Here is a 22,120-nt window from a genome sequence, read left to right as displayed (position 1 = left end):
CTAAGCGTCTCAGGACTATTTACTTAGTGACATTGGAATGAAGGGGGTTGACTTTGAAGGAAATGTGCTTAGGGCAGAAGAAATGAGATTCGCTGTTTAATTACCCTACCTCATGAATTCTGTGTCATCGGGGAAAGCCGCCATTGTCTTGGTGTGTTGTGGTTAGTTTTGGCAACTAGCAGTAAAAGACTAAACAAGGTTTTATGATATGGAAGAGTTTTTAAAGCAAGTGAATAATCTCCTGTTTCGTGTGTATCAGTCTGCCACAGACACAGGTTTAGTCACTGGTGCAATGGTTTTGAACACTCCCATAGAAACAATGGAGAAATTGTCACCTCACATTGACAAGGTGTTACTCATTCAGATGCCACGTGGGAGAAATCACTTCTGAGCAGTGGAGTTTAAGCTTGAAAATCCCAGGAAAACACCAGGAGATCTGAAGATGAATATAAAAGTTTGCTTCTGTTGCTAATCCAATATTGTGACCATCTTCCTTCCTTCCTTCCTTCCTTTTTCATATTCCTTATCATTCATCATGGTCTTTGGCTAGAACAACAAACTTACGAATTGAACTATTAAACTGATCACTGGAATCTTGCAACTGATTCACACAACCATCGAACCAAGGGCAGCCAATTTTGCAACCAGAGGCTAGTTTTGCAGTTGCAACTGGTAAAACTGTGTCTGGCCAAGTAACCATTCTAGGAGGCTGAAAGCTGGTGTAGTCCAGATTCTTTCACCTCCGAGGCTCTTTTTTCTAAATAAAAAATTAGTAACCCAAATCTATTTGTCTGAAATGCCTATGCATGGCATCTCTTTGCCTGTGTACAGGCTGTCACGTGCAGCTGCTATGTTTAGGATTAAGCTTTCTGCTTGCTACCACAAAAATAATTAAGAACCTTTAACGATGTATACAAAAACAGGCTGCACACATATGGCTAACCCAGAGAGGTAGTTGACTTTTGCAAGAATTTCAAGCAGCTAATATAGTTAAAGCTATAGTTTTCCCAGTAGTGATGAATGGAAGTGAGAGCTGGACCATAAAGAAGGCTGATCGCTGAAGAATTGATGCTTTTGAATTATGGTGCTGGAGGAGACTCTTGAGAGTCCCATGGACTGCAAGAAGATCAAACCTATCCATTCTTAAGGAAATCAGCCCTGAGTGCTCACTGGAAGGACAGATCCTGAAGCTGAGGCTCTAATACTTTGGCCACCTCATGAGAAGAGAAGACTCCCTGGAAAAGACCCTAATGTTGGGAAAGATGGAGGGCACAAGGAGAAGGGGATGACAGAGGACGAGATGGTTGGACAGTGTTCTCGAAGCTACCAGCATGAGTTTGACCAAACTGCAGGAGGCAGTGGAAGACAGGCGTGCCTGGTGTGCTCTGGTCCATGGGGTCACGAAGAGTCGGAAACAATCTTAATTCCGGCTAGGGGTTCATCCAGCCCAGCCTTTCGCATGATGAATTCTGCATATAAGTTAAATAAGCAGGGAGACAATATACAGCCTGTCGTACTCCTTTCCCAATTTTGAACCAATCAGTTGTTCCATATCCAGTTATAACTGTAGCTTCTTGTCCCAAATAGAGATTTCTCAGGAGACAGACCCACCATCGTTTTTCCAGTGAAAATAGGCATTTCCTAAGGAAAAGCAGGACATTCTGGGATCAAATCAGAAACTGATGGCTTCTGTAAATCAGGGGTGTCCCTGGAAAATAGGGGCACTTGGAGGGTCTGGGCCCAATCACGACACCGCGCAACATTATGATGTCACCTGTGCAATGCCACGCAACACCTTGACATCACAGGTGTGATGCCACAAGGAGCCAGAGGGCAGAGCCAAATGCCCTCTGAATAGCAGAGTTAAGAAAAGTCACTCTTTACTCTAGTATCCTGCCTGCATAATTTAAATCAGTTTGTGGTAGCAAATGAGATAGAGAGGGGATTGCTCCATAGCAGTCTTGGGTTTCGGGGATTGGGACGTACATCCAGTGAAGACTTTCATCAGGGCACCTTGGTGTGAGTTTTTTTGTTTTGTTTTGTGTTAAAAACATGAATGCACCTGAAAGCCAGCATCTCAAGGAGTTGAACTTGAAAGAACCTTGTAATCCAACATGACGTGAGATAGTGGCTGGGCCGTGATGCTGAACAAATTCAGATTAACTGTAATGAATGCATAGCTCAATATCCAGCCAGCAGGCGGCTTTGTAAACTTCTGGGCGCAGGAAAAGGACATCCCAGCAAAGGTCTTGCTTGACGGCTTATCAGCTTGGGGCATAAGGAGGACCCTGCTGGACCAGGCATAAGTATCCAACACCCTGCTTCTCAAAGCCGCTGGTTAGATGTCTTCAGAAGTAGCTCACGTCAGGATCTACTATTCTTGCTCACCATGACTGGTACTCAGAAGCAGTGCTTTTTTTGTAGGAAGAGGGGTGCTGGAGCTGCCCCCTCAGCATCCTCTCCGCTCACCTCCCTTTCCCTCACCCCTACTCCCCAGTGCCCTGCGATCCCTTCTGCAATGTACTGTTGCTGCACTCGCAGTGATCCATTTCTGGTCATGGTGGCGATCCCTGATGCAATGGGCCAAAAGGGTGCTTCAACACTCCTCCAGGCTCTCTTGCCCCTTTCACTGTTATAGGAATAGCCCCTCCAGAAGTGCTTTCTATTGTGCATTCAGAATGAAGTGTGCCTTGGAGTTACTGGTCTGTTTTTGTTTTATTATGTATTTTGTGTTCTCATTTTAGATTTTTATGTTGTGATTCGACTCATGATCTTCGGCCAAAAGGTGGTACAGCATACACATTTAATAAATGGCTGTTGATTTACTTGATCCCACTTTGTGCTAGATGTTGTTGAACTACAGCTCACCACAGCCCTGATCATTGACCCTAGTATTGGTGTATAAAAAGCCCTTAATGATCTGAGTCCCAAGAACCTGATGGAGTGCCTTCTCCTCTTCTGTCCCACTCCTTCAAGTCATCTGGAGATGTCCTTGTGGTTCCATTAATTGCAGGGGCTGGCCAAGCACACCCCAAATTATGGAACTCCATCCTCAGTTATGTTTGGTTTTGAGTCCCAGACTGATTACAGTGGTACCTCGGGTTACATACGCTTCAGGTTACATACGCTTCAGGTTACAGACTCCGCTAACCCAGAAATAGTATCTCGGGTTAAGAACTTTGCTTCAGGATGAGAACAGAAATCGTGCTCTGGTGGCGCAGCCGCAACAGGAGGCCCCATTAGCTAAAGTGGTGCTTTAGGTTAAGAACAGTTTCAGGTTAAGAACGGACCTCCGAAACCAATTAAGTACTTAACCCAAGGTAACACTGTATATTGAGGTGCGTTTTTTTTTCTTTAAAAAAACCGCCAAGCCTTTGGGACATAAATGATACTTTCACCAACTCTGCCACCTGTTTTCGTAATATTTTTATGGGGTTTATATTGTGACGCTGGAAAAGGGGTACTGTGCTATTAGCCCACCAGGATATAAGCGTATGGAGATAAATAAATAAATGCACACTGATAGTGTCGTCATCATTTTTGCAGTTGCAGTTGTCATCATTTTGTAGCGAAACTCTTCTTTGTGCATATGGCAAATAACAATTAACAGTACCGGATCATGATATATAAAACACGGCATTTCCATCATTTCCATCGGTGAGATTTCCAGGTGTCATCATCTTCAAAGACCTCCTTCCGTTCTCTTCATTTCGCATTACAGCGATCTTTATTGACCAGTCTTGCCCTTAGGTGCTCATATAAAATTCTCGTTGAGTGCGGTAGAAGCTCTCCATCTGTATCTTAGGGCAAATTTTGGCCCCAAGATAAAACGCTATGTGATTTATAGAAAATGAAAAAGTTGGGGCACAGGGCAGGGGGAGGGAATGTTGAGAGTGGCTGAGCATCAGTTCACCAATACCCCTACCCTGGGATGTTTAGGTTTACCTTTTACTATTTGTTTCTGTGCTATCTCATCGTAGAGTTGGAAGGGATCTCCAAGGGTCATCTAGTCCAACCCCTGCAATGCAAGAATCACAGCTCAGGATTCCCTGACAGATAGCCACCCAACCTCTGCTTTAAAAAATTCCCATGAAGCAGAGTCCCACCACCTTTAAAGTAGACAGTTCCGCCGTCAAACAACCTTTACCACCAGAAAGTTCTTCCCAGTGATTGGTCCATCTACTTTCTTGTAATTTGAACCCTTCAGGCCCTACTTTTCGGAAACAGCAGAAAACAAACCTGCTGCATCCTCCGTGTAACGGATGCGACAGCAGTTCAGATACTTGAATATGGCCTCTGAGTCTCACCTCTCATCTCACCTCTGAGTCTTCTCTTCTCCAGGTGAAACATACCCAACTCTCTCAACCGCTCCATGTAAAACTCTCAAGACCCTTTATCAGCTCGGTCACCCGAATCCTTCAACATCCAGAGGGCCAAAGATCTAAACATTCCTGATCTAAACATTCTTTGAAAGAAAATGATGGTCACACTTGGGGTTGGCAGACCTCCAGGACCAACCTGAACCTGGGTGACCTTGGGCTAGTCATACTTGTCTGAAGTCTCTCAGCCCCACTCACCTCACAGAGTGTTTGTTGTGGGTGAGGAAGGGAAAGGAGAATGTTAGCCGCTTTGAGACTCCTTAGGGTAGTGATAAAGCGGGATATCAAATCCAAACTACTCTTCTTCTTCTTCTTCTTCTTCTTCTTCTTCTTCTTCTTCTTCTTCTTCTTCTCCAGGTTTGCCTGCCCTCGCCCTGCAGGTGGCAGGGTTAGGGTTTGTATCTCCAGTTGAGTAAGAGCACCTTCCCTTCCCAGGCTCCCTAAGCACGTGAGAAAGAATTACAGTGGTACTTCGGGTTACAGACGCTTCAGGTTACATACACTTCAGGTTACAGACTCCGCTAACACAGAAATAGTACCTCAGGTTAAGAACTTTGCTTCAGGATGAGAACAGAAATCGCGTGGTGGCAGTGGGAGGCCCCGTTAGCTAAAGTGGCACCTCAGGTTAAGAACAGTTTCAGGTTAAGAACGGACTTCCAGAATGAATTAAGTTCTTAACCCAAGGTACCACTGTACCCCTTCATTTCAGCTGGACCAGGGACTGCCCCTCCCCCACCTCACCCTGCCTTTTTAAACTGAGGTAAATTTTCAGCCAGTGCCATATTTGCTCATTTGTTAGACTTTGTGTGTGTGCTTTTTTTAATTGCATGCTCTGAGCAACTGTGGCTCATGCTTAATGCGTAATGCTTGATGACATCACCAGTGGCTGCTCCTATGTCTCAGGAGATGATAGATAGATAGATAGATAGATAGATAGATAGATAGATAGATAGATAAGATAGATAGCAAATGGTGGGGGAGAGCTGGAAGGTCCTCATGGCTCGTCAGGACCCCCTCCCTGGAGCCCTAAGAGGACGTCATTGAGGCAGGAGGAAGCCCCAAAGATACCGGGGGCGTGTGGGGCTTCCTGTAGGCTGCTCAGCCTCCCTGCCTAGCCAGTGGCATAGTGTTGTGAGGAAGGTCCACAGGGTCGGTTGCCCCGGGTGCATAATTGTTCAGGGGCACAAAATTTCAGCACCCGGTGCTGGGTTCCATTGAAATTTACTAGACATGAGGAACTCAGGTTCATTAATTTCAGTGGGTCCACTGTGAGTGCAGCTTAGTTGGATACTATACAGTGGTAGCTTGGTTCTCAAACTTAAACCGTTCCGGAAGTCCGTTCCAAAACCAAAGCGTTCTGAAACCAAGGTGTGCTTTCCCATAATGCAAAATGGATTAATCCAGACTTTTAAAAACAATCCTGAAACAGCAATTTAACATGAATTTTACTATCTAATGAGACCGTTGATCAATAAAATGAAAGCAATAAGCAATGTACTGCAGTCACACAATCAATCAATTAGTAGCTGAACTGGGTTCCCCACAGTCACAAAAAAAGAGCCACAAAAACACAAAATAAATATAAAAAACAGACAGACCTCAGCGTAACACTCAAAACGGAAGTGTGGCACTCAAATCAGAAGCATAACACTTAAAACAGAGCATGTTCGGCTTCCAAAAAAAAGTTCGCAAACCAGAACACTTACTTCCAGGATTGCAGTGTTTGGTTTCCAAGTTGTTTGACTACCAAGGTGTTTGAGAACCAAGGTACCACTGTACCTGATTGTTGAACTTGGTGTGCTTTAAACTAACCAGAGTTTGTTTTAAACCACTACTCATAGTTTGGATGACACAACAAGCCATCGTCCAGAAACCAAACCCTGGTGAAATATTTATTCTGGGCATACTGGAGGAGAAGGGGGCGATCCTCAGGCTTGCTGAAACTCATCCTTGCTGAGGCCTGTTTCTCCAAACCACGGTTTAGCATTACATGTGAGCACAGCCATTGTGAAAGGTAGCAAAGTTGTGCTCAAGCGCATATGAACAAATGGCAGCGAGCAGCGAGTTTCCTCCCTACCAACTTGCTGATTGCAGCCTGTTGTTTTTTGCCTTAGATAATTAAATGGGAAATGCCAATAAACAAACCTGCCCCAATCTGCATAGCTCCACCCCTTCATTTGTATAACCTTACCCCCAGGTTCCATGTTCTAGGCATAGCTGTCAACTGTCCCTTATTTGGCGGGAAACTCCCGTATCCCAGTGCCGTGTCCCGCTGCTGTCCCTTATTGATGATGTCCCTTAAATTTCCCGGGTTTCATGCTCGCCCGGCTCGGGAGGGAAGCAGCGGCTCGGGGTCCTCCGCCACGAGAGAGCGCGCTGGCACCGTCGTCCTTGCACAAGGAGTTCCATCGGCCCTTCCCCACCTGAGAGAGAGGCGGGGGAGAGAGAGAGACTCTCACCCACGCCACCCACAAGCCCAGAGGCGGCAGCGGTGGTGGCAGCTGAGGAGGCGGCCTGAGGGAGGAGGAAGAGGAGGGGATGTGGAGGGATGCAGATGGGTGGCGCTTCAGCGGCCATGGCGGCTCCGCAACCGCCTCATGCTGGATTGACGGCATCTGTCAATCCTACCAATGTATGTAACTCTTTACAATAGCAAAATCCCTTATTTTGGCTGCTGATCCCTTATTTTTGAGGCTGCTGGTCCCTTATTTTCAAATCTGTAAGTTGACAGCTATGGTTCTAGGAAATGTTAGAGTGCAATATAACACACAATAAAACGTGTTAGGAGAGGGGCAAAGAGAGAGAGAGAGAGAGAGAGAGAGAGAGAGAGAGAGAGAGAGAGAGAATACTGGAAAGTGCCTACATTTGCTAAGAGAGGTGCTTGCCACTGGGATGAGTTATTTACTTCATGAACTCAGCTGTCTTCTAGAGGGAGACAAGAAAAAGGAACTGCAACTTTCCACTGGGGATACAGGAACTCATTCTGCCTTACAGAAGGTCCCTGGTTCAATCATAGGCATATCCAGGTAGGACTAGGAATGTCCTCTGTCTGAAACCCTAGAGAGCTGCTGCCAGCCTGTGTAGGCAATACTTAGCTAGCTGGACCGATAGTTTAACTCACAAGCATAAGGTATAGTGTTCCACTATGTTTATCAGCTCTTATATGTGGGCTCCCAAGCTTAATTGGCAGGGTTCCAGCTTTGCAACCGAACGCTGGCTCTGCATACTAGGAAGTGATAATTGCCCTCTACATATGATATGTTGGTATTCACAGCGCACATCGATTAGTACATCTGATCAAAGTCTTGTTTTGATGTGCCCCTCTTACTTGCTTCCCCCTCCTCATTTTTTAAAAAAACTTTTCCTTTTTTATATAAAAAAAACTTTCTCACTTTATTTAACCATTTTTAAAGCATTGTGATGCAACTCAAGAAATCACCTTTTGCATGTACAGTGGTACCTCAGGTTACATACGCTTCAGGTTACAGACTCCGCTAACCCAGAAATAGTACCTCGGGTTAAGAACTTTGCTTCAGGATGAGAACAGAAATCGTGCTCCGGCGGCACGGCAGCAGCAGGAGGCCCCATTAGCTAAAGTGGTGCTTCAGGTTAAGAACAGTTTCAGGTTAAGAACAGACCTCCGGAACGAATTAAGTACAGTGGTACCTCGGGTTAAGTACTTAATTCGTTCCGGAGGTCTGTTCTTAACCTGAACTATTTCTGTTCTCATCCTGAAGCAAAGTTCTTAACCTGAAGCACTATTTCTGGGTTAGCGGAGTCTGTAACCTGAAGCGTATGTAACCTGAACTGTATGTAACCTGAGGTACCACTGTACTTAACCTGAGGTACCACTGTACTAAAAAATGAAAAAGGTGGGAAGTGTTCCCCCCCCCCGCCTTAAAAAAAAAGCAAAAACAAAGAACACCACAGCAAGCTTTACTTGCAGAAAGTTGTTCACATTCTTGGGAAGGAGCAAAAAAATAATAATATAGGCCTTAGGTTAGCTGCATTGATTTAATGCCTTAGTTAGGCGGTAAGAGCAGAGGTAGAGAGACTCTCCCTGCGCCGCATTAGGAGAGCCTGGGGTCGCCTTGACTCCTTTTGATCAAGTCTCTGTGAAAGATGAGTGTCATGCCCTCTCCCAGCCAGCTGTGAGGGGTCTGCCCTGTGACTGGAGGGGCATGCCGAAACACTCCCCTCCGGAGCACTGAGGTGGGAGCATCCTGGAGAGGTGAGAGAGAGAGGCAGTCACAACTTAGGACTGTAGGTTTCTGGAGGAGGGATCTGATTTCACTCCCCTGTGCTCACTGTAAGCGCACATCAGGCGTGGAGGTGCTCTCTGCTTCAGACAAGGGTAAAAAAGACCAAGGCGTGTGATGATTCTGCCTCCCTTACTTGTACAGACAGGAATGTTTCCTGGTTCTTCTTTGTACAACTCACAGCAGAGGGGATGGGAAACTGTTTTATAGCTCTCAAAACACATGCTCCGTAAGAATGTCGGAGGTAAGGAAAGTTCTTTTGTAGTTTGTGCATGGATTTGGGTTGTCTTCCCTCCCACCTCCCCCTTCCCCGCTTGCAAGCTCTTGTGCTATAGAAATAATGCTATTTGCTGTAATTGCTTCATTATCCTGGGACAGCAAACAATAAGATTTCAAGGTGCTACACACTACTCGATTTCTTATTTGGCTGCTACCTTGTGTTTTGGAATTATCTGTTTGCTTAACAGACTGAGCCTAAGCAGGTTTGCACAGAAATAACTCCATTCATTTATTTCATCTTTTTTCCCCTTTTTTAAAAAACTGATTCAAAAGTAAGTGTGCTTTGCACAGCAAACCTTACTTACAAAACGCTGGCCTTCTGGACAAAATGCATCCTAAACGATGGATTGCCTTCCTTTGCCTATAAGTTATTGGAAAATCATTGTGATAAAGCAGAATCGGACCGCCAATTAATCTTTCCCCCGTTGAAGCATCAGGATCTGTAAATCATGACGACCTGACAATGTTTAATCGTACAGGTCCTGGTTGTACATTAATAGCTATAAAAGTCATGATTTGTGACTTCAGTGTGTTCTGAGTCAAGTGCTCTAAGCAAATACATTATCATTATTGTGATGTTAAAAAAAAAATTGCACAGGAGACCAGACACTGCAATTTTGCAAAGGAGGTTTCTTTGGGAATCAGACCAGCAATGGTGTGTGCCTTTTGTATATATAGTTCATTGCTGACCATAACATGTCTTGCAAAATAGGCATTGGGGGGGTGGGGAGTCCCTTGTCACAAAGTTGTTGTTTGTTGTTTGTGCTTTTAAAATACAAGAAGAACTAGAAGGCTAAATCATTACATCCCAGACTGGCAAACACCAATGTATCTTTTGGGGTTTTCTGTCCTTTGTCATTTCATTCCGTAAAAAAGCACCATCACAAAACTGTCAAAACAGACTCTTGTGCTGTCTTGCCGGCATAGCGAGAGAAATATTTAATTTTACTTTCCTGCTCGGTGAACACACCAAGCCTCTTGCCACCATCCCATTCCTTCCCTTTTAAAAAACATTTGCTTTAAAATAAAAACGATTACCCATCAATTGAAAATGTTTGTGAGAAAGAAAGGGGGGGAGCAATTTTATACAGATGTGTTCCACACTCGATAACTTTGGATTCTTGGGAAAACAATTGTTTTCTAGTTATGGAGACAGAGAAAATACGTTTCTGCTGAACAGCACCCGAGTTAGGTATGGAAGACTGGTAAAATATGAACATTAATTGTTATTTTTGAAAAGTGGAAGTGGGGAGCAGGATTTATAAATTGTAGCACTGTTTTTTTAGGTTGAGCTTGCTGCTAAAGTGTGTTAGCAATCGTCTCTCTCCCTCTCTCTCTTTTTGATCATGCAGTTCTTTGGTTCCTTGAACCTTGGGAGGTGATTGTTTGTCTTATCTTCTGGTGAGCTAACTCTGCGCTGTGTTGCAAAACCTTGAGGCATGTTGTGCTCCTTTTTACTGTTCCGGGAGCCTGCAACTGAAGTCAGGTTCATTAGTTTCACTGATGGCACATCAGTGCACGGCTGGTGTTGCCGCTTCCTTCCAGCTAGACCCCGAGCATGACTGGGGCTGCCTTGGTTTGGATAAGCTTGTAAGGATTTGTCAGCCAGATGTGACAAGATTGTCAAGAGGCGAGTAAAGGAGGAGATCTGATATTAATCAGTGCATAGCTCGGAGCCAAACTTTCTCAAATGCAGTGTAGCAACATGTTCTTCTCATTTACTGTGCCTCTTTTGTGGCTACAGATCTGCCACTGTGCGCCTCTGACGGTTAAAGGGAATGCCAGCTAATCGTATTTAATTGTAAAGACGAAAATTGTGGGTGGGGTGCGGAAAATGAGTGTATCTTGCTATCCATTAACTTGCTTTTTTAGAAAAAAAAGAAAAGGAAAAAATTATAGTGCAGGTTGCTGCTGTTTACACACAGACACTCAAACAGAGCGAAAGTCCTGGGATCTCTCTTTTTGCAAAGTAGGCGGCTGTGGCTACCCATTGTAACGCTGGGATCACAGCACAAATTGCCAGAGATGCATCCCGTCTTCAGTCACTGGATGTTGATTTTTAGGGATAGCGACAGGCCATGTGGGCTGCTCTCCCTCTTTGCTCTTGAGGAGCAGAGGCAATCCGTTTAATTAGTTTGGGAAGACGCATGCCTCGCCATCGCTGCGTTGCCTCGGTGGACTCTTCCGAGACTGTGCACATTTAACCTCAAATCCATTATGTACAGTGGTACCTCGGGTTAAGTACTTAATTCGTTCTGGAGGTCCGTACTTAATCTGAAACTGTTCTTCACCTGAAGCACCACTTTAGCTAATGGGGCCTCCAACTGTTGCTGCGCCGCCGGAGCACGATTTCTGTTCTCATCCTGAAGCAAAGTTCTTAACCTGAAGCACTATTTCTGGGTTAGTGGAGTCTGTAACCTGAAGCGAATGTAACTTGAAGCGTGTGTAACCTGAGGTACCACTGTACTAGGATACAGGTAGCGCCGCTTCTCCCAAATTCAGCTTCATTTCTCATTTAAAGTTTGCTGATGCGATTCATTTCTTAACTGATGCCGTATATTTTAGGATGGAGTGAGCTGGCAGATTAAAAAAACCCCTGTAGGAACTTGCGAATCTGCCTTATCGTCTTTAATCGTAAAGAAGAAAGTTGTGGGTAGGGTGGGGGAAATGAATGTATCTTGCCTTTGTCCATCTAACTCTGTATTGTCTGCACTGACTGGTAGCTACTCTCCAGGATTTCAGGCAGGGAGCCCCTCCCAGCCCTACCTGAAGTTGCCGGGAATTGAACCCGGACCGCCTGCATTCCAAACAGATACTCTACCATTAAGCTATGGCCCATTCTCAAAATATTGTGATTATTACCACTACTACATCCTTCCCCAAGGTTCCCAATACAGTGGTACCTCAGGTTACATACGCTTCAGGTTACATACGCTTCAGGTTACAGACTTCGCTAACCCAGAAATAGTACCTTGGGTTAAGAACTTTGCTTCAGGATGAGAACAGAAATTGTGCTCTGGCAGCACGGCGGCAGCAGGAGGCCCCATTAACTAAAGTGGTGCTTCAGGTTAAGAACAGCTTCAGGTTAAGAACAGACCTCCAGAACGAATTAAGTACTGTATGAAATTCAGAGGAACCATTTGAAGTTCTATAGTGGGCACATCAAGTGATAATGGGAGGATTGGTCTATCAATGCTGGGTAGCAACAACATATCCTCCAACATTTCTCTGATGGAAACAGAGATGTCCTATTCAATTGTCATCGTCATACTCTGCCCATCCGACTGAGTTGCCCCAGCCACTCTGGGCAGCTTCCAACATATATAAAAACATAATAAAACATTAAACATTTTTTTAAAAAAACTTTCCTACACAGGGCTGCCTTCAAATGTCTTCTAATGGTTGCATAGTTGGTTATCTCCTTGGCTCCGGGGGCTCGTATAACTCCATCCCCTCCAACATTTCTGCGATGAAAATAGGGGTGTTCAAAGGAAAAGTGGGACGTTCCGGAATCAAATCAGACACTGGGACGGCTTCTGTAAATCCAGGACTGTCCCTGGAAAATAGAGACACTTGGAGGGCCTGTGCTCTAAATCTTTTGAGTATTATTACTATTATTATTATTAATGGGATGTGGGTGGCACTGTGGGTTAAACCACAGAGCCTAGGACTTGCTGATCAGAAGGTCAGCAGTTCGAATCCCCGTGACGGGGTGAGCTCCCGTTGCTCGGTCCCTGCTCCTGCCAACCTAGCAGTTTGAAAGCACATCAAAGTGCAAGTAGATAAATAGGTACCGCTCCGGCGGGAAGGTAAACGGCGTTTCTGTGTGCGGCTCTGGTTTGCCAGAAGCGGCTTAGTCATGCTGGCCACATGACCCGGAAGCTGTACGCTGGCTCCCTCAGCCAATAAAGCGAGATGAGCGCTGCAACCCCAGTTGGTCATGACTGGACCTAATGGTCAGGGGTCCCTTTACCTTTACCTTACTATTATTACTATTATTATTATTATTATTATTATTATTATTATTATTATTACTATTGCTGCTGTTGCTACATTCTTCCCCAAGGTGCCCAGTATGAAATTCCAAGGAACCTTATGAAGTTCCATATTGGGCACATCCAGTAATAGTCAGAGGATCAGTCTGTCAATGCTGGGTAGCTACAATGGATGGAGCCACAGTGAATGCAGCTTCTGTATTCAGAGGTAGTATGTAACCTGGACTACCAGATACTGTGGACAACCAGCAGGGACTGAATCACCCCCTTCATGCCTTCCTTACTTACAGAGTAATTTCACTTGCCACCATTTGAAGCAGAATGCCTGGCTAAAGGAATGAGTCTCAAGGTTGTGGGTTCAAGTCCCACATTGGGCCAAAGATGCCTGCATTGCAGGGGTGAGACCAGATGACACTCATGGTCCCTTCCAACTCTGAACAATAGCAGTGGCACCATTAGTGTAGGCCAGGCATAGGCAAACTCCGGCCCTCCAGATATTTGGGACTACAATTCCCATCATCCCTAGCTAACAGGACCAGTGGTCAGGGATGATGGGAATTGTAGTCCAAAACATCTGGAGGGCCAGAGTTTGCCTATGCCTGGTGTAGGCTTTTAGGGCAGGCAGCCCAGGGCCCCACTCAGCAGAATAAGGAGGGGAGGGCCACAAAGCGTCACAATTTCCCACCACAATTTGAAGCAAGTAAAGTAATGCACATTGCCACCAAAAGAGCACCGCCCCTCGTGAGAACCATTAAGTCCCACATCCAAAATTACCACTGCCCAACAAAGGCAAATTGTGTGACTGCCTTGGGACAGCTGAGCAACAAATGAGCAACTATGTTCCTCCTTTCAATTCATTATAAGAAATGTTCCATTCCAGCGCATCTCAACCTTTTGGTACCTGGGGGCCTGTTTGGAGATCTTGGAAACGGTCACAGGCACCGCAAAATACCCAGTGCACAGAAGTAAAGCTGGTGTTGCTCAGAACCCCCTAAAAATAAACCAAAACATATATACCACCCCCCCCCCAAAAAAAAAACACAGGCCAAAAATAAATAAATCATATAGTGCACCCTTCAGACAATAGGTGACGCCTGCTAAACAACACAAAAAGCCCCAAAAGCCAACAACCCTCATGAAAATAAAATTACAGTAGTAGTGTAAGGTTGCCTTGGCAGGGACCAAGGGACTGTGTCTAAGATGCCCGGGCGCCAATGGGTGTCATGCTCCAGTTGTACACTCTGGCGAGTCATTCCAGCTTTCCACAGCCAAAGAAAACTCTCCAGAAACTTCAGGCTGCCCAATGTGGTTGTCATCTGTACATCTTGTTGTTGTTGTTTAGTCGTTTAGTCATGTCCGACTCTTCGTGACCCCATGGACCAGAGCACGCCAGGCACTCCTGTCTTCCACTGCCTCCCGCAGTTTGGTCAAACTCATGCTGGTAGCTTCGAGAACACTGTCCAACCATCTCGTCCTCTGGCGTCCCCTTCTCCTTGTGCCCTCCATCTTTCCCAACATCAGGGTCTTTTCCAGGGAGTCCCAAGACTGCTATGGAGCAATCCCCTCTCTATCACATTTGCTACCACAAACTTATTTAAAATATGCAGGCAGGATGCAAGAGTAAAGAGCGACTTTTCTTAACTCTGCATTCAGAGGGCATTTGGCTCTGCCCTCTGGCTCCTTGCGGCATCACACCTGTGATGTCAAGGTGTTGCGTGGCATTGCACAAGTGACATCATAATGTTGCGCGGTGTCGTGATTGGGCCCAGACCCTCCAAGTGCCCCTATTTTCCAGGGATACCCCTGATTTACAGAAGCCATCACAGTTTCTGATTTGATCCCAGAATGTCCTGCTTTTCCTTAGGACATCCCTATTTTCACTGGAAAAATGATGGTGGGTCTGTCTCCTGAGAAATCTCTAATTGGGACAAGAAGCTACAGTTATAACTGGATATGGAACAACTGATTGGTTCAAAATTGGGAAAGGAGTACGACAAGGCTGTATATTGTCTCCCTGCTTATGTAACTTATATGCAGAATTCATCATGCGAAAGGCTGGGCTGGATGAACCCCTAGCCGGAATTAAGATTGTGTCCGACTCTTCATGACCCCATGGACCAGAGCACGCCAGGCACTCCTGTCTTCCACTGCCTCCTGCAGTTTGGTCAAACTCATGCTGGTAGCTTCGAGAACACTGTCCAACCATCTCGTCCTCTGTCATCCCCTTCTCCTTGTGCCGTCAATCTTTCTCAACATCATGGTCTTTTCCAGGGAGTCTTCTCTTCTCGTGAGGTGGCCAGAGTATTAGAGCCTCAGCTTCAGGATCTGTCCTTCCAGTGAGCACACAGGGCTGATTTCCTTCAGAATGGATAGGTTTGATCTTCTTGCAGTCCATGGGACTCTCAAGAGTCTCCTCCAGCACCATAATTCAAAAGCATCAATTCTTCGGCGATCAGCCTTCTTTGTGGTCCAGCTCTCACTTCCATACATCACTACTGGGAAAATCATAGCTTTAATTATACGGACCTTTGTGAGCAAGGTGATGTCTCTGCTTTTTAAGATGCTGTCTAGGTTGGTGGCCATTAGTCAGCAAAAGCATTCTCTTCCTGCTTTTTTTCTCCTGGGTAGACCCAAAAGTTTGTGACTTTGGATAGTCAGTTTGCATGTCTCCATTACTATGCTATAAAAAGCATTTCAATTAGTCATCAGATTAGCAATGGCTCATTTCCTGTGGTACCATCCAGATGTGGAACTCCAACTCCCATCATCCCCGGCCTGCATCAGGGATGATGGGAGCTGTAGTCCAGCAATATCAGCTCCCTTTGGTTCGCATTGACTGACAGCGACTGCCCAGGGTTTTAGACAGGGGACATTGCCAACCCACCCGGAGATGTGAGAGTTCAATCCTGGGACCTTCTGCATGCAAAACAGTTATTCTACCGCTGAGCAACTCTCACTCCCCTAAAGCAGGTATAGGGAACCTTTGGTCCTCCAGGTGTTGCTGAACTGTAGGCCATTGGACCTAATGGGAGTTATAGTCCAACAGCACCTGGAAGGACAAAGTCTCCTCACACTTGCCCTAAATCATGGTCCAATATTCATGTGTATATGGTTGCATTCATATGGCATTTTTTCCATTTCCTGGCATTCCCTCGATTGCTACCGTATTTTTCCGTGTATAAGATGGCCCCTATTTTGGGGGATTCAAAATTAAGAAAACACACTATGCACTATCCGTGTATAAGACGACCCCTTTTTTAAAATTTCAAAAATTTAGGAAACAATATAGTCTTATACACGGAAAAATACAGTAATTGCTGCCTTCTATTTGAGCTTTCACATGGCATAAAAGCCAGTTCCAGAAAGACAGCAGAATGCAGCTCAAGTTTAGCACTCATTGCCACGTTATTAGCAAACAGATTTTTTTCTAGAAGCAAATAACATGAAAATTAGTGTTACACTTGGGCTGTATTTCTGGGGCTAGCATTCAATGTCATGTGAAAGCTCAAACAGAATGCAGAAATTAAGAGTGGGGAAGCGTCAGGAAAATGAAATAAACTGCCATTTGAATGCAGCCTATGTCCAAAAAGTGTGGGAATAATTATCTGTTTTTGAGCGCTCATGAATTTGATCTCGGATTTCCAAAAGGTGAGCGTCAACACTGACTAAAATTTGGACTTCCTATGTAATGTATACACTGATATATAATGCAAAGAAAACCATGCATGCTATAGCCCTTAGAGATTTAGGATTTGATTGTTAGTGGCGCATCATCCCTAAGGCTTATAGTGCTTTTGTACATGATGCTTAAATTGCTTTCGAGCCTCATGGACAGAAAGAGATGTTGGAAGTACAACAGAGATCATTCCATGTGTAGCTTAAGGGTTAATTCTTTTCTTAGTGAGTCAGTCAATGAAGAGCAGCAATGGTGGTGGAAATAGCCTTTAGTAACCAAACACAGCGGTGTGATCATCACTAAGGAAGCACATGCTCCAATTGGCTGCATAGTTCTGAGGGTGTTTAACTCTGTATGTTTAGGTCAGTGTCTTCCTGCTATGTGCAAGTAACAAAGACAAAACCTCTCTGTTGTTTTCTCCTCAGACTTTACACGGTTTTTGTTCAGTTTGCTTAGTAAAGTGTTATGAATATTTATTTTCCCTCTGGACTCTATTTGCTCTATTTAAGTGAAGAGAGAGAGAGAAATTTGTAGTGCAATTGAGCATTCTGGCCAATGTGTAGGTATCGCATTAGCATCAGAAACCTCATTTTAAAACGCAGCTTCAGATCTTGCAGGAGGACAAGATCTTCTGTGGTTTCAGCTGATTTAGGTCACATCCATAGTTTACCCGTCAAGCATTCTTATACAACTTTTTTTTTTTAAGAAATATTTATTAAGATTTTACAAAAAACAGATATACCAAAACACATAATGAAAGAATACAAGAAAAAAATAAGAGTAAACACACACAAAAAGAAGAAAAATACAAAAAAATTAAAAACAATTCTTTTTCATAATTTAAAACTCATTTGCTTGTTTCTTTGACTTCCTCACACCTCCCCTTCTTGTATTCCCATTTAAATAATCAAATCAGCAAATCCTTACCCTCTTTCATTTATCTTATCTCTATAACTTAACATTTTATAACTCAGTATTTTCATCCATTATCAATTCATTTTTGCATATTCTTATTAACTTTGTTACTAATACCACTTATTTCCAATCCAACACCATTTTAGTTATTTTTTTTTACCTATTTATGCCCTTCTTCCATATTCTTAAAGCATTACAGCTGGAAACCACTTTGTTTCTATCCAACATCATTCTAACATTCATTAATTCATTCATATACAACTTTAAACAGATATGGCTCCCCCCTCCAAAGAATCCAGGGGACTGTACTTTGCTAAGGGTGCTACGAGTTGGTAGGAGACCCCTCACAGAGCTATAATTCCCAGCACCTTTAGCAAACTACATTTCCCTGAGAGAGCCATGAGTGTTAAAGAGGTATAGGAATGCAGATGTGACCTTAGCTCTCGGGCAAAAAGAAAACCTACATCTGAACTGGATCGTGCAACTGTATCTTATGCAACTCCATACATTTTAAACTCAACCGCATAGAGTATATGCACAAGATATCATCAACAACGTTAGAGACTTACGCAATATATTTTTTGCAGTTTACATTACACAATGTAAAACAGAAAAAAACACATATTCTCCTGGGGATGAGCACAACAGATTTTTAATAATTGCCTCTAATGATGCAATGCCATCGTGTTAATTTTCAAGCAGGCAGCATTCCTTTCCAATGACTAGAAAATTTGGGAAGGGGAACAGCTTGGCCTTATGGAGTTGACCATTCAAATAAAATCTCCATCTTGGGAGAGGATTTAAAAAAAAAAAATTGGGGAAGTGGAGAAAACTTTTAAACTTAGCTATTCTGAGCTAGATGTGGTAGGGAAGAATTCTCTATTTACTTTTTAACATGCTAGGCTAAAGGTCCATGGCATGTTGAAGTAAGTGATGGCAACCGAGATGTTTTTCTGCTGGAAAGGGTTTGAGGTTGAATACATTCTAGAGTCAAGCAAGCTGATTTTGAACTAGTTACAGGAAGAACTGAAAATATGGAACCAGTAAAAGTGTGTGATAGAGTTGTATCAGGCAAGAATGAGCTACAGGATGACTACTTGCAGATCACAAAAAAGAGGACTAAAGAGGCCACTGATTTGCATACAACTTGCAGATGCTAATTTATAAGTATAGGTGCACCTTTAGTAACAGTTACTATGATTTACGCAGAAATACGAAACATCTCACCATAATGGAGAACACAGTGACCAAGGGATGATGTGCAGTCTGACTGCCGCTGGCTTTTGATGAGTAACTTTCCATTCTCCTTCAACGTCACTCTCTTTTCTTAAGGTTCTTTACTTTTGAAATCAACTTGCACCCTACAGCCCTTCAGAAAGAGGAGCGAAGGCGAGTCTGTGATCCAGCATGGTCAATGGACAGGGAGGGTGGGAGTTGTAGTTCAGCAACATCTGGAGGCACACAGGTTCCAGGGAAGCCCAGAGAAGGGTCATCGCTCAGGGGCAGAACTTCTGCATTGCATGCAGAAAGTCCCAGGTTCGATTCTAGCATCTCCAGGCATGGCTAGGAAAGACATTCTGTCCGAAACCAGCCACAGTCAATCAGGGTAGACCAGATAGCCAGTGTAGTGCCCTCCAGATGTTCCTGAACTACAACTCCCATCATCCCTGATCGTTTGCCAAACTGGCTGTGGCTAATTGGAGTTCAACAGCATCTGGAGGGCATCACAGTGCCTCCCCCCTGGAGTAGACAATACTGGATGGAGCAATGGTCTGCCAAAATGGCAGCTTCCTGCGTCTGCTTGAGATAATGTGCATGAGAGTGGCCCGCTTAATTTAAACAGAGACAGCTCTCTTTTTCCATATTTTAATTTTGGGGAAGGACTGAAGTTCAGTGGGAGAGCACTGACTTCGTTTTTGTTGGATCCTTTCTGCTGCCCCTGACATCTCCAGGAAGGAGACACTGCGGGGCTGGGAATGGGCTGGGAAAGACTTCTGAAACCCCTAAGACCTGCTGTCAGTCAGACTAGGCCAGCCTTCATCAACCTGTTGATGGCTGGGGCTGAGCCCCAAACTTCTGGGGCACGTGACCAGGTTAGCAAAGGCTGAGCTAGACTGTGCTGAGCTAGATGGACCAATGAGGTGACTCTGCATGAGGCAGCTTCCTATAGCCCTAAATAGTAGCAATAAATAGACTTAAGCCTAATTCAATATAAGTGAACTCAATGGGTCTTACTTGGGAGCTGACATGTACAAAGTATGTACAAAGTATTGGCAAACCAAATGTCAACTTTAATATATATTTCTAAAGTTTATCTTTAGAAACACAGTAGCCCCAAAGAAATTTGTATGCTTCTTTTCTTCTACTCCACCTTTTGAAGGTGTAACTTTCACTAACCTGTAAGTTAACAACACATGGATCTTCCATGTTCAACAGGACTTCTTCATTCATTTCAATGGTGGTGAATATCTGCCTTCCTTTCATTTTAAAACGGAGAAATCCTGGCATACAGAAAAGCGTACACACAGATTTGGATCAGGGCATTATATCCTACATTTTGCAAATGTATACTGGCTTCATCTTCTAATCTAGACCTTGAGTTTAAAAGCATATTTCAGAGTACATCATGTGTAGAGTGTTAGGAAATTACCACCATATGACATTATGCCACATCTTACCCACCCTTCACCATAAGTTCCCAAGGCAGGTTGCAACAATACAATAATCCAGTTATCATGCCCCTCAACATTTCTCTGATGAAAATACAGCTGCCCTATTTAATATTATTATCATTGCTTTTTTCTAAAAATATACATATAAATTTTTAGGGGTACTCTCATTTTGACTCAAGAAAATCACCTGGAAAGGAAATGAAGCTGTCATCGGATTCACAAAATGTTTAGTGGTATGCTTACCCCTGTGTACCCCCCCCCCTAAGAAAACCACTGATGATGATGATGATTACCTCACACATCTGACTGGGTTGCTCCAACCATTCTGGGTGACTTCCAACATATTTGAAAACATAATAAAACATTAAACATTAAAAAAACTTCCCTACACAGGGCTGCCTTCAGATATCTTCTATAGGTTGTATAGTTACTTATCTCCTTGGCTCGGGGGTCGGAAAACTCCATACCCTCCAACATTTCTCTAATGAAAATAGGGATGTCCTAAGGTAAAGCGGGACATTCCGAGATCAAATCAGAAACCAGGGTGGCTTCTGTAAATCCAGGACTGTCCATGGAAAGTAGGGACGCTTGGAAGATCTGAGTTATAAAAGCAGGCTCCCAGGTTGCCTTTTAATGGGAAGTTATTGCTTCACTTCAAATCCTGCCCTCTCCTTCCCTGGCAATCATCACTGTGTCCTAAATCTTTCCATGGCACTGAAATTCTGCTGCACGTCATCTATCTATCTTTTGAATCTTGCAAGTTCTTGTAAATTGCTTCAGGACTCCTTCTGGATGTGTTGTAAACAACAGGGAAATGCACGAGATGTGCTAAGAGAGGCCAACTGCCTAATAAACAGACCCATTTAATTTTATACCGCCATTCTTGACGTTTTGCAGGCAGATCCCAAGGTTAATCTCAGGGGACCAGGGGCACGACTGAGCTCAGATCTGATCCAGACCCAGTTCAGTACGGATCTCACTGTGGGGAGATGAAGAAAAATGGGAAATTTTGTCTTCGTAAAAGGGTGTCAAGTGAGGTGGTACATTTTTCTAAAACAGAGGGTATGAGAAGAAAAAGGATTTCGGGGAGGGAAGAAGATTTTAGAGCAGCCAGAGGAAATATTTTGAATGGATAATGGCACCCAAGAAATTAGATTCCTGGAAGGAAAGGAAAAACACCCTCTCTTGTTTACAGGCCGGCTGGTACCAAGCTCGCCAGTCTATTAGCAGAAGCTATAAATCACTCTCTCGTTCCCATCATGTACACAGAGTAGAGAATTTGGCATTTAGATGTTCTAATGACCTAAACTGAACATGGGAAAGAATTTCTACCTTAATCCAGAGACAGATGAGTTCTGATAACAGTCTGCTTTCCATTGCGAGACTCACAAATCTGCCAGCTGTCCCGTTGGTCAAGTTTTGCTCTGGGACTGATCTACCTCTTTATCGCCACGCTGAATGCCGACTACAAAGCTGTCTCTGTTTAAATTAAGCGGGCCAGAACAAAACTTACAGTGACATTTGCCTGTATAGAAGTATCTGCTTTCATCCCAAAGGTAGAGGTGTGAACCAAGAAGCCTTTGATTCAAACCTTAGCTTTGGTAGAAACTTGTTCGATGGCATTATAACTTACTAATTTCCCAATTTATATAGCGCCAGTAGTGACCATGGTGGCACTTTAAAGATTACAAAAGGACAGGTCCCTGCCCTAATTTGCTTACAATCTAAAGACATACGCAGGGGAAACAAGCAGGGAAAGCAAAAGGGAAGGAGGACTGAACAATGAAATAATATGCAGTTGCTTCAATTGCGCATGCTTTGTCCCTCAAGCCTCCCATCTCTAATGTGCTGTTTTTCTAGAAAAAAGAGGTGCTGGGACTCAACATGAACGCCTCCCTCGTTCTTTTAGAATGACAATGGCGCTCACCTGAGAGGTGCCAGGACT

General features: G+C 44.0%; 1 protein-coding gene across 2 annotated transcripts in view; it reads left to right on the top strand.

The window, feature by feature from the left end:
• The first annotated feature begins 8,445 nt into the window (after window positions 1-8,445).
• BNC1 (basonuclin zinc finger protein 1) overlaps window positions 8,446-22,120 on the top strand; it is a 35,455-nt gene continuing 21,780 nt past the window's right edge. The window contains exon 1 of one of the 2 annotated variants that reach the window (XM_083586389.1): window positions 8,446-8,610. Coding sequence is in view for 1 of the 2 variants with exons in the window: in XM_083586388.1 (XP_083442514.1) it covers window positions 8,874-8,882 (9 nt within the window). In the remaining variant the exon portion in view is untranslated. Of the gene's footprint in view, window positions 8,611-8,637; window positions 8,883-22,120 lie in introns of those variants that run through there. The other variant, XM_083586388.1, reaches the window with a different exon arrangement.

Source organism: Podarcis filfolensis, assembly GCF_964270895.1.
Source record: "Podarcis filfolensis genome assembly, chromosome: 14".
NCBI classification, from domain to species: Eukaryota; Metazoa; Chordata; class Lepidosauria; order Squamata; family Lacertidae; genus Podarcis; species Podarcis filfolensis.
The sequence above is the reverse complement of the archived record's forward strand: the minus strand, read 5'-3'. Positions and strand labels throughout refer to the sequence as shown.